This window comes from Ovis aries, chromosome 26 (assembly GCF_016772045.2).
Source record: "Ovis aries strain OAR_USU_Benz2616 breed Rambouillet chromosome 26, ARS-UI_Ramb_v3.0, whole genome shotgun sequence".
NCBI classification, from domain to species: Eukaryota; Metazoa; Chordata; class Mammalia; order Artiodactyla; family Bovidae; genus Ovis; species Ovis aries.
Genome location: NC_056079.1, coordinates 5930939 through 5943244, shown reverse-complemented (window position 1 = coordinate 5943244; position 12306 = coordinate 5930939). Strand labels below are relative to the sequence as shown.

General features: G+C 43.0%; 1 protein-coding gene across 3 annotated transcripts in view; it reads right to left on the bottom strand.

The window, feature by feature from the left end:
• Positions 1 to 12306, bottom strand: part of AGPAT5 (1-acylglycerol-3-phosphate O-acyltransferase 5) — a 46154-nt gene that overhangs the window by 21116 nt on the left and 12732 nt on the right. For all 3 annotated transcript variants that reach the window (XM_060407187.1, XM_027962738.3, XM_027962737.3), the window contains exon 3: positions 3028 to 3143. In XM_060407187.1, the coding sequence (XP_060263170.1) occupies positions 3028 to 3143 (116 nt within the window). The remainder of the gene's footprint in view (positions 1 to 3027; positions 3144 to 12306) is intronic.

Sequence of the window (12306 nt, the reverse complement as noted above, 5' to 3'; positions counted from 1 at the left end):
GCTTTCTTACCTTAAAAACACTTTTTTCTTTTTCCGAATCAAAAATTCAATCAGATGGATCTTAGCTCTCAGTTACTCCACTGACTTACGTTGAAGCCCTAACCCCTAAATGTGACTATATTTGGAAATGGGGTTTTTAGGAAAATAATTAAGGTTAAATGAGGTCATAAGAGTGGGCCCTGATCCAATAGGAATGGTGTCTTGTAAGAAGAGATTAGGACACAAAGTCACGTAAAGGACAGACACAGGGAAAAGACAGCCACCTGCAAACCAAAGCCTCAAGAGAAACCTCTTTAACTTCCAGCCTCCAGACTGGCAGCAAATGAACCTCTGCTGTAGTCTAACTCATAGCGTGGCACTCTATTATGGGAGTCCCGGCGGGCTAACACAAACACCACCATAAACACTGTTTAGTCACTCAGTTGTGTCCGGCTCTTTGCGACCCCCATGGCCTGTAACCTGTCAGGCTCCTCTGTCCATGGAGCTTCCCAGGCAAGAATACTGGTGTGGGTTGCCATTTCCTTCTCCAAGGGATCTTCTCAACCCAAGGACAGAACCCAAGTCTCCTGAACTGACAGGCAGATCCTTTACCGCTGAGCCACCAGGGAGGTCCTCATAAAGTTTAAGATAACCTCAATTAACCCTCATATGTGCACGTCATTGAAACTTTGCATCAGGTCAGTCTTTTTTTGTCTTCCTCTATGCTAACTCGAGCTCATCTGTAAAATTAACGGACTGGCTGAATTTGATTTTGTCTTAATCAAGAATATGAGTAAAAGGAAATAAAGAGAAGCAAGGAGGGGACAGGATATAGAGGAGGCGAAGGGTGGCCTTAGATTCTGAACGTGGTTCCTTCACACATCAGCTGACTTGCCTGAGTACAGAAAAGAAACTCCGAGTGCTCTCAGAGTGCAGGTACTTACCCAAGTAAGTAAGCAGTAGTTTGGGTACTACTTACCCAAACTGAGAGAACCCATGAGGATAAAGTCATTCTTCACAAACTCTTTAGAATCAGAGCCGAAGGAAACATGTACTGCAATGTGAAACTTCCCCAAGCTTTCAATGACATTATGTCTCCTCTTCACACACTATTTCCTACTAATCACTTAATGTGCTTATTAAACTCAATTTTCATTAAAGAAAAAAAAAATCTGAGTTCTTTCCCAGGTATACGGAAGCTACAGAAGTGAAGACCAGCTATCTTTCCCTTAGGAACTCCCTGATTAGTGATGAAGCAGAATATGGACACGAGTGTAATATAAGAGAATGGATACGTGTTACAATAAAGATGGTCAGAATTGAAAGCAGAGTGGAAGAAAGCGTAGAGAGCTCAGGTCAGTCACAGCTGTCACACATATCTCTAGTTACACTCACAGGGCTTAAATGAGCAAAAGCTCTCTAGTGCCTTTTCGATTTTTTTTTTTTTAACACAACAGTAAGGGTCCCAAAACATCTGCATTTGTTGGGACGAGGGAGCAGAGAGGATTCTGTTCTGAATTTCAAAGGTAAACTACACCTGTGAATGTTCACAAGCTGGTGGTTTAGAAATGTTTAATTTTCTGAATATCTATATATTAAAATTAAAGAGGATGACAGAGGATGAAATGGTTGGATGGCATCACTGATTCAATGGACATGAACTTGGCAAACTCTAGAAGACTGTGAGGGACAGGGAAGCCTGGTGTACTGCAGTCCACGGGCTGCAGAGTCAGACAGGACTGAGCAACTGAACAACAACAAAACATTTAAAATACACCACCACCACGGATAAAATAAAAAGAAAACTCGACTGTTTCCTCACATTCTGCTTGTAACTATTTTTGGACAGCATTATTTCTGCTTCATACAGACTGTAAAAAACAAGTCCGCTTAACAGAAAATCTCACTTCCTGGCATAAAGTTATGCAACCTGCTCCACTATTCCTGCCTGGAGAATCCCGTGGACGGAGGAGCCTGGTGGGCTGCAGTCCATGGGGCTGCAGAGTCGGACGCAACAGAGTGGTGACACAAAGTCCACCACTTTTTAATTTATTCCCATTTATACGTGAACGAAATAGTTTAAAGTACTTTTATCAAAATATATTTGGATTTTATTTTCCTTTAGAAGGAAATAAGGAAAAGAAAGAGGAAATGGACAGTCAAGACTCTAACCTCCAACACCACAGGAACTCTGATCTCGGGACTTGTGGGCAGCATGGACTGTCCAGGGGTGACCTCCGGATCTCTATCTTTCCAGGGCTTACCATAACTTTAGCCTCTCTTCTTTAATCGAGTATTAAAGTCTTATTATCAAGCATGTCTTCCATACAAATTTCATTCTTAACATTTAGAAAACTCCAAGTGTATCCGTATTAGTCACTCAGTCGTGTCTCTTTGCCACCCATGGACTGTAGCCCACCAGGCTCCTCTGTCCATGGGATTGTCCAGGCAAGAACACTGGAGAGGTGCCAGAGCCTCCTCCAGGGGCTCTTCCCGACCCAGGGATTGAACCCATGTCTCCTGTGTCTCCTGCACTGCAGGCAAGTTCTTCACTGCTGAGCCACTGCAGAAGCCCCCAGAAAACTGCATAATTTATTCAGAAAAGGCATAGAAAAATGCTAGTAATCCCCTTCTGAATATTAAAGAACCTATTGTATAGTTTCATGACCTGATGGTTATGATGTGATTTTAAAGGGCTTTTATAAAATAACATGTACTGAATATTTATCATGTACCTGACATTCATGCTAGGTACTTTACATATATAGCCCACTATTTTTTTAATATCCTACAGATAATTACTTTTTAATTTATTAAGGGTCCATCACATTTTTTATCTTTAAAATTTTTTATATGATTTTGGTACATTTGCAATTTTTATTTAACAATTTGGGTAATCAGACATATATATATATATATATACATACACACCATTAAAAATGCCAAGTAGAACCACATTAATTTAGAATGAACTGGTAAACCCATTAAAAATAAACCCAAAAAACTTAGAACATCCATACATATAGAAAGAAGCATGGAAAAAAGTACCTGAGAAAAATAACAGCCATACAGCGGGAGCCACTTGAGCCCATCTTTCAGCACGTAGCGCACATGTCCGAGAGCATTCTGCCTGACGGCCAGAATATCGGCAATGATCCAGTCAACTGCAAAGACAGAATCCATCAGTCCTAAGTGATCCCTGACACAGAAGCAGAGCCTCTTCTCAAGACTGTTACAAAGACGTGCTTTGAAAATATTACTAGTAGAATTTTTAAATTTCTTTAAATCAACCCCAGACATTTGAAAAATACAAATTCTGTGGGTTTTTTCAGGTTTGTTTTTACATTTCTTAAAAGCTTCTTATTTCAGGGATATATGCAAAAACCATAAACCATCAAAGTAACACAAATGATGCAGGAACAAAGAATCAGATAAGCCTCCCTAATTCTTAAAGTCTAGAAAACAGGAAATGATAGGCAGAGACTGGCCAAATGAAGCTGTCACGTTCAAGAAAATATTCCATATAGACTAATATGCTCAACAAAAGGCAAGGACGTTTTATGTTCACCAATGACTTTCAGGACACAATCACAGGCTATAACGGAATTCAAAACAAAGAAGTCTCAAAGTTTACAACTATGCTGGGCACATATGTATTCTTTTCACTATGTAAAAAACTCTAGTTATGTAGATATGTTATTACTAAAAGGTAAAAAACAAAAGAAGGCAGGAGTTAAAAAAAAAAAAAAAAAACCACTAGTGAGCTGATAATACCAAACCCAAAAAACTTGTAGGAAGAGATACGCTGTTAATTGATCTTTCCAGCAGAACAAATTCTGAACAGAGAAACTAGCCCTTCCTTCTCAAAGCAAAGAAACAGGGACCAGCAAAGGGTGCAGAAGATGCCCAACAGGAGATGGTTTAAAGAGATTAAGAGAAAATGAAATGAAGTTAAGACAGCAAACAGTAGAGTCTTGAAGACCAGAGAAATCCGATTTGAAAATAAATGGCTGCAAACTATTCTATTTTTTCATAAGAATGAAAGTGATAAAAATGAAATGTGAGGGAGACTGTTCGAGTATCTACAGAGGAACTGGAAGATAGGTATACTTGAAAAAACATTGATAAGAATCTGTGAAAGGATTCAGTCACAGGATTACAGGTATATTCAGGGTCAGGTGAATGAGAGCAAAAGGAATAGATTCTTGGAGAAATATGTTTTTGTTAGGTAGGAAGGTACGCAGGAGCCATGAGGGGTGGCCTAGCCAAAAAGGATGCAAGCTGATCTCTAAAGCCCAACCCAGACACAACCAAGAGAGCTCACAGAGAGAACTTTCCAACTCCTGCACACGCCCCCTGGGCACACAGGGGTACAAACTAACCACCGGGGCTTCCTCAAGTAACCTTAGAAAGCTAGGGGCCGGCTAAGGGCTCATAAATATCCTATACGCAAATACATCTGATTGTAACAGACTGAATGTGGAAAGACAGGCACAACAGAGCCTGTGGTTTTGTAACTTGCAACTGTCAACCAGCCTTGAGTGTATGACCATTTGCATTCCCTTTCTTGATGGGTGGCAGGAAAGCTCTATTTTGCACAGGATACAACCAATAGGAGGAGATGGGAAGTATAAAAAGGGGGAAGCCAAGAGGGATCGTTATCATCAAGTTTCTACCAAAAAGGACAGTTCTCTGAGGAGCACAGGAGGATGAGCTCCCCGCTGTGTGGAATCCTTTACGCACAGCACGACGCTGGACAGAGTACGCCACAGAAGATTTAGCCAATTCAAACATTCAAAATTATCCTTCTGGAAAAATGTTTTATCAATCAGTACAAATCTTCCTTTTGTAAATCATTCATCATTTAACTTTCTTGATGATTTCAGAGGTACAACTAATACATCTCTAAGTTCTGTCACTGCTACTGCTAAGTTGCTTCAGTCCTGTCCGACTCTGTGCGACCCCGTAGACGGCAGCCGGCCAGGCTCCCCCGTCCCCGGGATTCTCCAGGCAAGAATACTGGAGTGGGTTGCCATTTCCTTCTCCCCCTTTAAATAGAGGGAAGCAAAGATGTCCAAGCGCGGACGGCTGCGACCGGCGCACTAACTGCGGGCGGCTGCGAGCACTAAGCGCGGCCGAGAGGAGCTGCCTCACGTCGGAGGTCAGGGGCAGAAGCCGGGAGGACCCCATGCCCAAAGGGCGGCGGCCAAGAGGAGCTATACCACATCCGAGGCCAGGGGCGGCCGCCGGGAGGAGCAACCCCACGTCCAAGGATCGGTGGCTGCGCGGGCGCAGGAGGGCCTAGAGGACCTATCCCACGTTGAAGGTCAGGAGTGGTGGCGGTAAGGAGATACCCTTCGTCCAAGGTAAGGAACAGCGGCTGCACTTTGCTGGAGCAGCCATGAAGAGATACCCCACGCTCAAGGTAAGAGAAACCCAAGTAAGATGGTAGGTGTTGCAAGAGGGCATCAGAGGGCAGACACACTGAAACCATACTCACAGAAAACTAGTCAATCTAACCACACTAGGATCATAGCCTTGTCTAATTCAATGAAACTAAGCCATGCCCATGGGGCAACCCAAGAGGGGCAGGTCATGGTGGAGAGGTCTGACAGAATGTGATCCACTGGAGAAGGGAATGGCAAACCACTTCAGTATTCTTGCCTTGAGAACCCCAGGAACAGCATGAAAAGGCAAAATGATAGGATACTGAAAGAGGAACTCCCCAGGTCAGTAGGTGCCCAACACGCTACCGGAGATCAGAGGAGAAATAACTCCAGAAAGAATGAAGGGATGGAGCCAAAGCAAAAGCAATACCCAGCTGTGGATATGACTGGTGATAGAAGCAAGGTCTGATGCTGTAAAGGGCAATATTGCATACGAACCTGGAATTCAGGTCCATGAATCAAGGCAAATTGGAAGTGGTCAAACAAGAGATGGCAAGAGTGAACGTCGACATTCTAGGAATCAGCAAACTAAAATGGACTGGAATGGGTGAATTTAACTCAGATGACCATTATATCTACTACTGCGGACAGGAACCCCTCAGAAGAATTGGAGTAGCCATCATGGTCAACAAAAGAGTCCAAAATGCAGTACTTGGATGCAATCTCAAAAACGACACAATGATCTCTGTTCATTTCCAAGGCAAACCATTCAATAATCATGGTAATCCAAGTCTATGCCCCAACCAGTAATGCTGAAGAAGCTGAAGTTGAACGGTTCTATGAAGACCTACAAGACCTTGTAGAACTAACACCCAAAAAAGATGTCCTTTTCATTATAGGGGACTGGAATGCAAAAGTAGGAAGTCAAGAAACACCTGGAATAACAGGCAAATTTGGCCTTGGAATGCGGAATGAAGCAGGGCAAAGACTAATAGAGTTTTGCCAAGAAACTGCACCGGTCATGGCAAACACCCTCTTCCAACAACAAAAGAGAAGACTCTACATATGGACATCACCAGATGGTCAACACCAAAATCTGATTATATTCTTTGCAGCCAAAGATGGAGAAGCTCTATACAGTCAACAAAAACAAGACGAGGAGCTGACTGTGGCTTAGATCATGAACTCCTTATTGCCAAATTCAGACTTAAATTGAAGAAAGTAGGGAAAACCGCTAGACCACTCAGGTGTGACCTAAATCAAATCCCTTCTGATTATACAGTGGAAGTGAGAAATAGATTTAAGGGCCTAGATCTGATAGATAGAGTGCCTGATGAACTATGGAATGAGGTTCATGGCATTGTACAGGAGACAGGGATCAAGACCATCCCCATGGAAAAGAAATGCAAAAAGCAAAATGGCTGTCTGGGGAGGCCTTACAAATAGCTGTGAAAAGAAGAGAGGCGAAAAGCAAAGGAGAATAGGAAAGATAAAAGCATCTGAATGCGGAGTTCCAAAGAATAGCAAGAGGAGATAAGAAAGCCTTCTTCAGCGATCAATGCAAAGAAATAGAGGAAAACAACAGAATGGGAACGACTAGAGATCTCTTCAAGAAAATTAGAGATACCAAGGGAATATTTCATGCAAAGATGGGCTCGATAAAGGACAGAAATGGTCTGGACCTAACAGAAGCAGAAGATATTAAGACAAGGTGGCAAGAATACACAGAAGAACTGTACAAAACAGATCTTCACGACCCAGATAATCACGATGGTGTGATCACTCATCTAGAGCCAGACATCCTGGAATGGGAAGTCAAGTGGGCCTTAGAAAGCATCACTACGAACAAAGCTAGTGGACGTGATGGAATTCCTATTGAATTCCTGAAAGATGATGCTGTGAAAGTGCTGCACTCAATATGCCAGCAAATTTGGAAAACTCAGCAGTGGCCACAGGACTGGAAAAGGTCAGTTTTCATTTCAACCCCAAAGAAAGGCAATGCCAAAGAATGCTCAAACTACCACACAATTGCACTCATCTCACACGCTAGTAAAGTAATGCTCAAAATTCTCCAAGCCAGGCTTCAGCAATACATGAACCGTGAACTTCCTGATGTTCAAGCTGGTTTTAGAAAAGGCAGTGGAACCAGAGATCAAATTACCAACATCTGCTGGATCATGAAAAAGCAAGAGAGTTCCAGAAAAACATCTATTTTTACTTTCTTGACTATGCCAAAGCCTTTGACTGTGTGGATCACAAGAAACTGTGGAAAATTCTGAAAGAGATGGGAATACCAGACCACCTGACCTGCCTCTTGAGAAATCTGTATGCAGGTCAGGAAGCAACAGTTAGAACTGGACATGGACCAACAGACTGGTTCCAAATAGGAAAAGGAGTCCATCAAGGCTGTATATTGTCACCCTGCTTATTTAACTTCTATGCAGAGTACATCATGAGAAACGCTGGACTGGAAGAAACAGATGCTGGAATCAAGACTGCTGGGAGAAATATCAGTAACCTCAGATATGCAGATGACACCACCCTTATGGCAGAAAGTGAAGAGGAACTAAAAGCCTCTTGATGAAAGTGAAAGAGGAGAGTGAAAAAGTTGGCTTAACGCTCAATATTCAGATAATGAAGATCATGGCATCTGGTCCCAACACTTCATGGGAAGTAGATGGGGAAATAGTGGAAACTGTGTCAGACTTTATTTTTTTTTGGCTCCAGAATCACTGCAGATGGTGACTGCAGCCATGAAATTAAAAGACGCTTACTCCCTGGAAGAAAAGTTATGACCAACCTAGACAGCATATTCAAAAGCAGAGACATTACTTTGCCGACTAAGGTCCATCTAGTCAAGGCTATGGTTTTTCCAGCAGTCATGTATGGATGTGTGAGTTGGATTGTGAAGAAGACTTGAGCGCCGAAGAATTGATGCTTTTGAACTGTGGTGTTGGAGAAGACTCTTGAGAGTCCTTTGGACTGCAAGGAGATCCAACCAGTCCATCCTAAAGGAGATCAGCCCTGGGATTTCTTTGGAAGCAATGATGCTAAAGCTGAAACTCCAGTACTTTGGCCACCTCATGCGAAGAGTTGACTCACTGGAAAAGACTCTGATTCTGGGAGGGATTGGGGGCAGGAGGAGAAGGGGACGACAGAGGATGAGATGGCTGGATGGCATCACTGATTTGATGGACGGGAGTCTGAGTGAACTTCGGGAGATGGTGATGGACAGGGAGGCCTGGCGTGCTGCGATGCATGGGGTCGCAAAGAGTCGGACACGACTGAGCGCCTGAAGTGAGCTGAACTGAAAGATGTCCCCTACAGCAAATGAACGATCCCCAGCGTCTGTGTCTGTCAGGCAGCAACACCTACTCTACTGATCATCAATGATCAGTTTTCTCCAAAGTGTGTACCTTCCCTTAGAAGTCGTCTCCTTACCCGCTCCCCTCTAATTCAAATCAATTAAACACGCACTGATGAACAGATTTCTTCCTAACCACGTCATAGAAACTAAATAATCAAGTTTGTTAAAACTGTACCTAATGTGAAAGTAGAGACTCAGAATACATGGAGAACTCAGTGTACTGTTTCCAGACTACAGAATACTCTGTAACAAATTTTGGTGCAGGCTAAAAACAACATTTGGTATCTTTTCTGGGGACAACCATTTTTTTAAATTTGGAGGAATTTAAAAATGCATTTTTATATTAAACACACATGGCTATACTATGGCCTAGATACACCTTCCAATAACTCTAAGGAGAAAGTTTCAAATTTACAAAATACGTTATGTTTGTAATGAACCTTCCTGGGCTATGCCCTTACACTTTTGAAACATTTAGTGAAAAAGTTTTAGGAACTAACGTAAGTAGTCAAAGGGTTTCCCTGATAGCTCAGTTGGCAAAGAATCGCCTGCAATGCAGGAGACCCTGGCTTGATTCCTGGGTCAGGAAGATCCTCTGGAGAAGGGAAAGGCTACCCACTCCAGTATTGTGGCCTGGAGAATTCCATGGACTATACATTCCATGCGGTCACAAAGAGTCAGATATGACTTGTGTGACTTTCATTTAAGTAGTGAAAACACAAGCTTGGTGCCTCCAATTTCTTCAAGTCAATTATCTTATTTTACATTTTAAAAAATTCTCAACTAGGTTTCAGATAAAAGACACCAGACTACAGCTGAGTTACTGATGGCTGGGATATTACCTTAATATCTATCACATTTTGTGTTCTGGCATGAATAACTTAAGTAAGAGATCAAGAAATGCGGCTGTGTAAGAATTCTTCCATGGTGATCCAGCCCAAGCAGTGCCTCAGTTTATATTATTAACTTGGAAGAGAGGAGGGAAGGGCAGAGGAGAGGCAGCAAGAGAAGTGAGGCGCTTCTCAACTGTGCTTCTATGGAACAAGAGTTTCCAGTTCTTAAGGGCACAGTGTTGGCTGAAAGGGACCCTGCACGTGAAGTACTCGCCTATCATGGATGCAAGGTGACCTGGGGATTAGCCGTCATCAACACCATCACTCCTACGCTTGGCTGCCCTTGAGCCAGGCTCTCTCTGAGATTAGAGCCAGGTTACAGAAACTGCCTAAAAGCCCTGACCAGTAGACACAACTCACACCTGACCAACCAGGCTCAGAAAGGCTAAGTCATCGCCCACAGACACACAGCATGCTGTAGAACAGCATATGAACTGGGGTCTGGCACCACAGCCCAGGCCTTTCAGTGAAAGTGAAACTCACCATTCACGCTGTTAGTTAAGGAAAATGTCACCCAGACCAAGGGAAGGGAATGTTTCATGAGATTAAAAAGATCCAGAGTGTTCAAAGCAGAGAGTTAAGGAAGGCGGAGGGAAAGGAACAGCGGCCACAGCAGTCCTGCTGACCCTGGAGAAAAGTCAGTCAACAGAGACGGAGAACGCAGAGATGGCAAGGGCTCACCACAAGTGAAGCCAAGGAGCAGAGGGACAGATTGAGACGCCAGCTCAGCGGCCAGCCCAGCCAAGAAAGGCCTCCTGCACGCCGGCAGGCCTGGGAGAGCATGAGCTGCGAGGTCTGAGCTCAACAGCAGTCTTTAAAATGTTCTTTCTTCTTCTGACATTTTCAGTTTACTTGATGGTGGTCTTCAGGGTCTCAAAAGGGTTTCATAAAGGGCACCCAGACATAGCAGGCCCAGGACCCACGTCTCTGGATAAACAAGGGGTCTGCAGAACCTCAGACATAGGCAGAATTTTACGTGCCCATATTCTAACTGAAGCCTGCAATTCTAAAGTAATTTAAAATCGCTGTCTAGTTATGTTCCTAAGCTACGGGTTTTTTATTCATGCTCATGGCCATGCCATCGGTTTATAGTATCTTAGCTCTCCAACCAAGGCTTGAACCCCGGCCCTCGCTGTGCAGCACCCTAACCACAGGACTGTCGGGGGATTCCCTGGATTTTTTAAAGGACTCAAAAAGCAACCCTCCCAACTCCTAACGGCTGACTGGTGCAGGGCCAGCACCCAGGTCAGGTGAGGGCATGCACAGCCCGGGCTCTCGCCATGAGACGCACAGCTTTTCCCACCAGCCAGCACTGACTGCCGCCCTCACACTTCCCGTTCTACCCTTCCAGTCTCCGAAGTCTGCACTTGGGAGTCAGGGATATAAAGGCCAGCGCATGGTGAGCACACCAAGGACAGCAGCGGCCTCGGGAAATGTTCAGAGTCCTCACTCTACAAGTTTGTGCTAGGCCCATGGCTCTGTCCCTAGAACACTCTTTCCATTGAAGTCTGGAAAAAGGCAAGTTGGCAGGGAACCTGAACAAGGAATTTTAAGAGAGACCTCTTAAATAGAAAGCTAGCTCTAAGTGAAATTAACCAGGGGTTCAATAGAAAGTAAAATGGGCTAAATGAGCCACTCCCTGTCCTAGAACCAGAAATCCTTTTTATCTGGATGTTGGAACCTTGGTAAAGATTGGCCATCAGTAGCAGGACCAGAATAGCAAGACTGTGTCACTAATAAAAAGCTCAGTGTGACTGGAGAAAGCATGAAAATAAAGGAGGAAGTCAGGCTGCTTTATATAGACCAGAGTTAGAAACAGACTCTGACCATAGGGCTGGTTGCTTTCCTAAAGTCAAATGTCTTAGCAGTTAGGGTAATAAAATTAGGGAAATACAAATACATCAAATTCCTATTCACTTTGTAACATCAACTCTTGACCTAGAAAACTGAGTGTAACTATTAATAAGCTAAGTTGAGAAAAAGGCATCTCTCATAACCTTTCCGAAGGTATAGGTAGTGATGAAAGCAACTATGAAGAAACATAGCTGACAGGATGAAGATAAAGGACAGCCACGGGCATCAGTGATTTCCCAGTCAGGTGTTAATCATTCATTAGTCTGTTTTCAGCCTTGAACTTCTGCTTACTATATTTTTAAAAGTAATAAAAATGGAATTTAGGAAGTGTGCATCAAGAGCAGTTACAGCTTTGAAAAACTAATGAAGTCAGATGTCTTTTTGACTAGAGTACTGGAGAACTAAAAAGTACCTGAGTTGCTTAGTTTGGATACTGTAGCGCAGTTATATAAGATGCCACCTTTGGGAGAAACTTGGCAATGGAGTCACGGGAGTCTATGCACTATTTTTGCAAATCCTTGTAAATCTACAATTATTTCAATATAAAAAGCTTTTAAATTTTTTTTTAAAGCACCTTGACCTAATTTAAAGTACACCCTGCTATATTGGAGACCAGAGTCTTCTGTGATTCTTCTGAAAGAAAAGGAAGCTGCAATTAAACCAAAACATCTGAAGAAGCAAAAGGAACTGCAGACATCAGAAAATAATACTGTGTTTAGGAGTAAATACAAATTGGTACAACCTTTCTGTAGCCTAACAATAAAAAATCTGAAATGTTCATACAGTATGATTCACAAACATTCTGTTTTTTCTAAAAACAAAACTT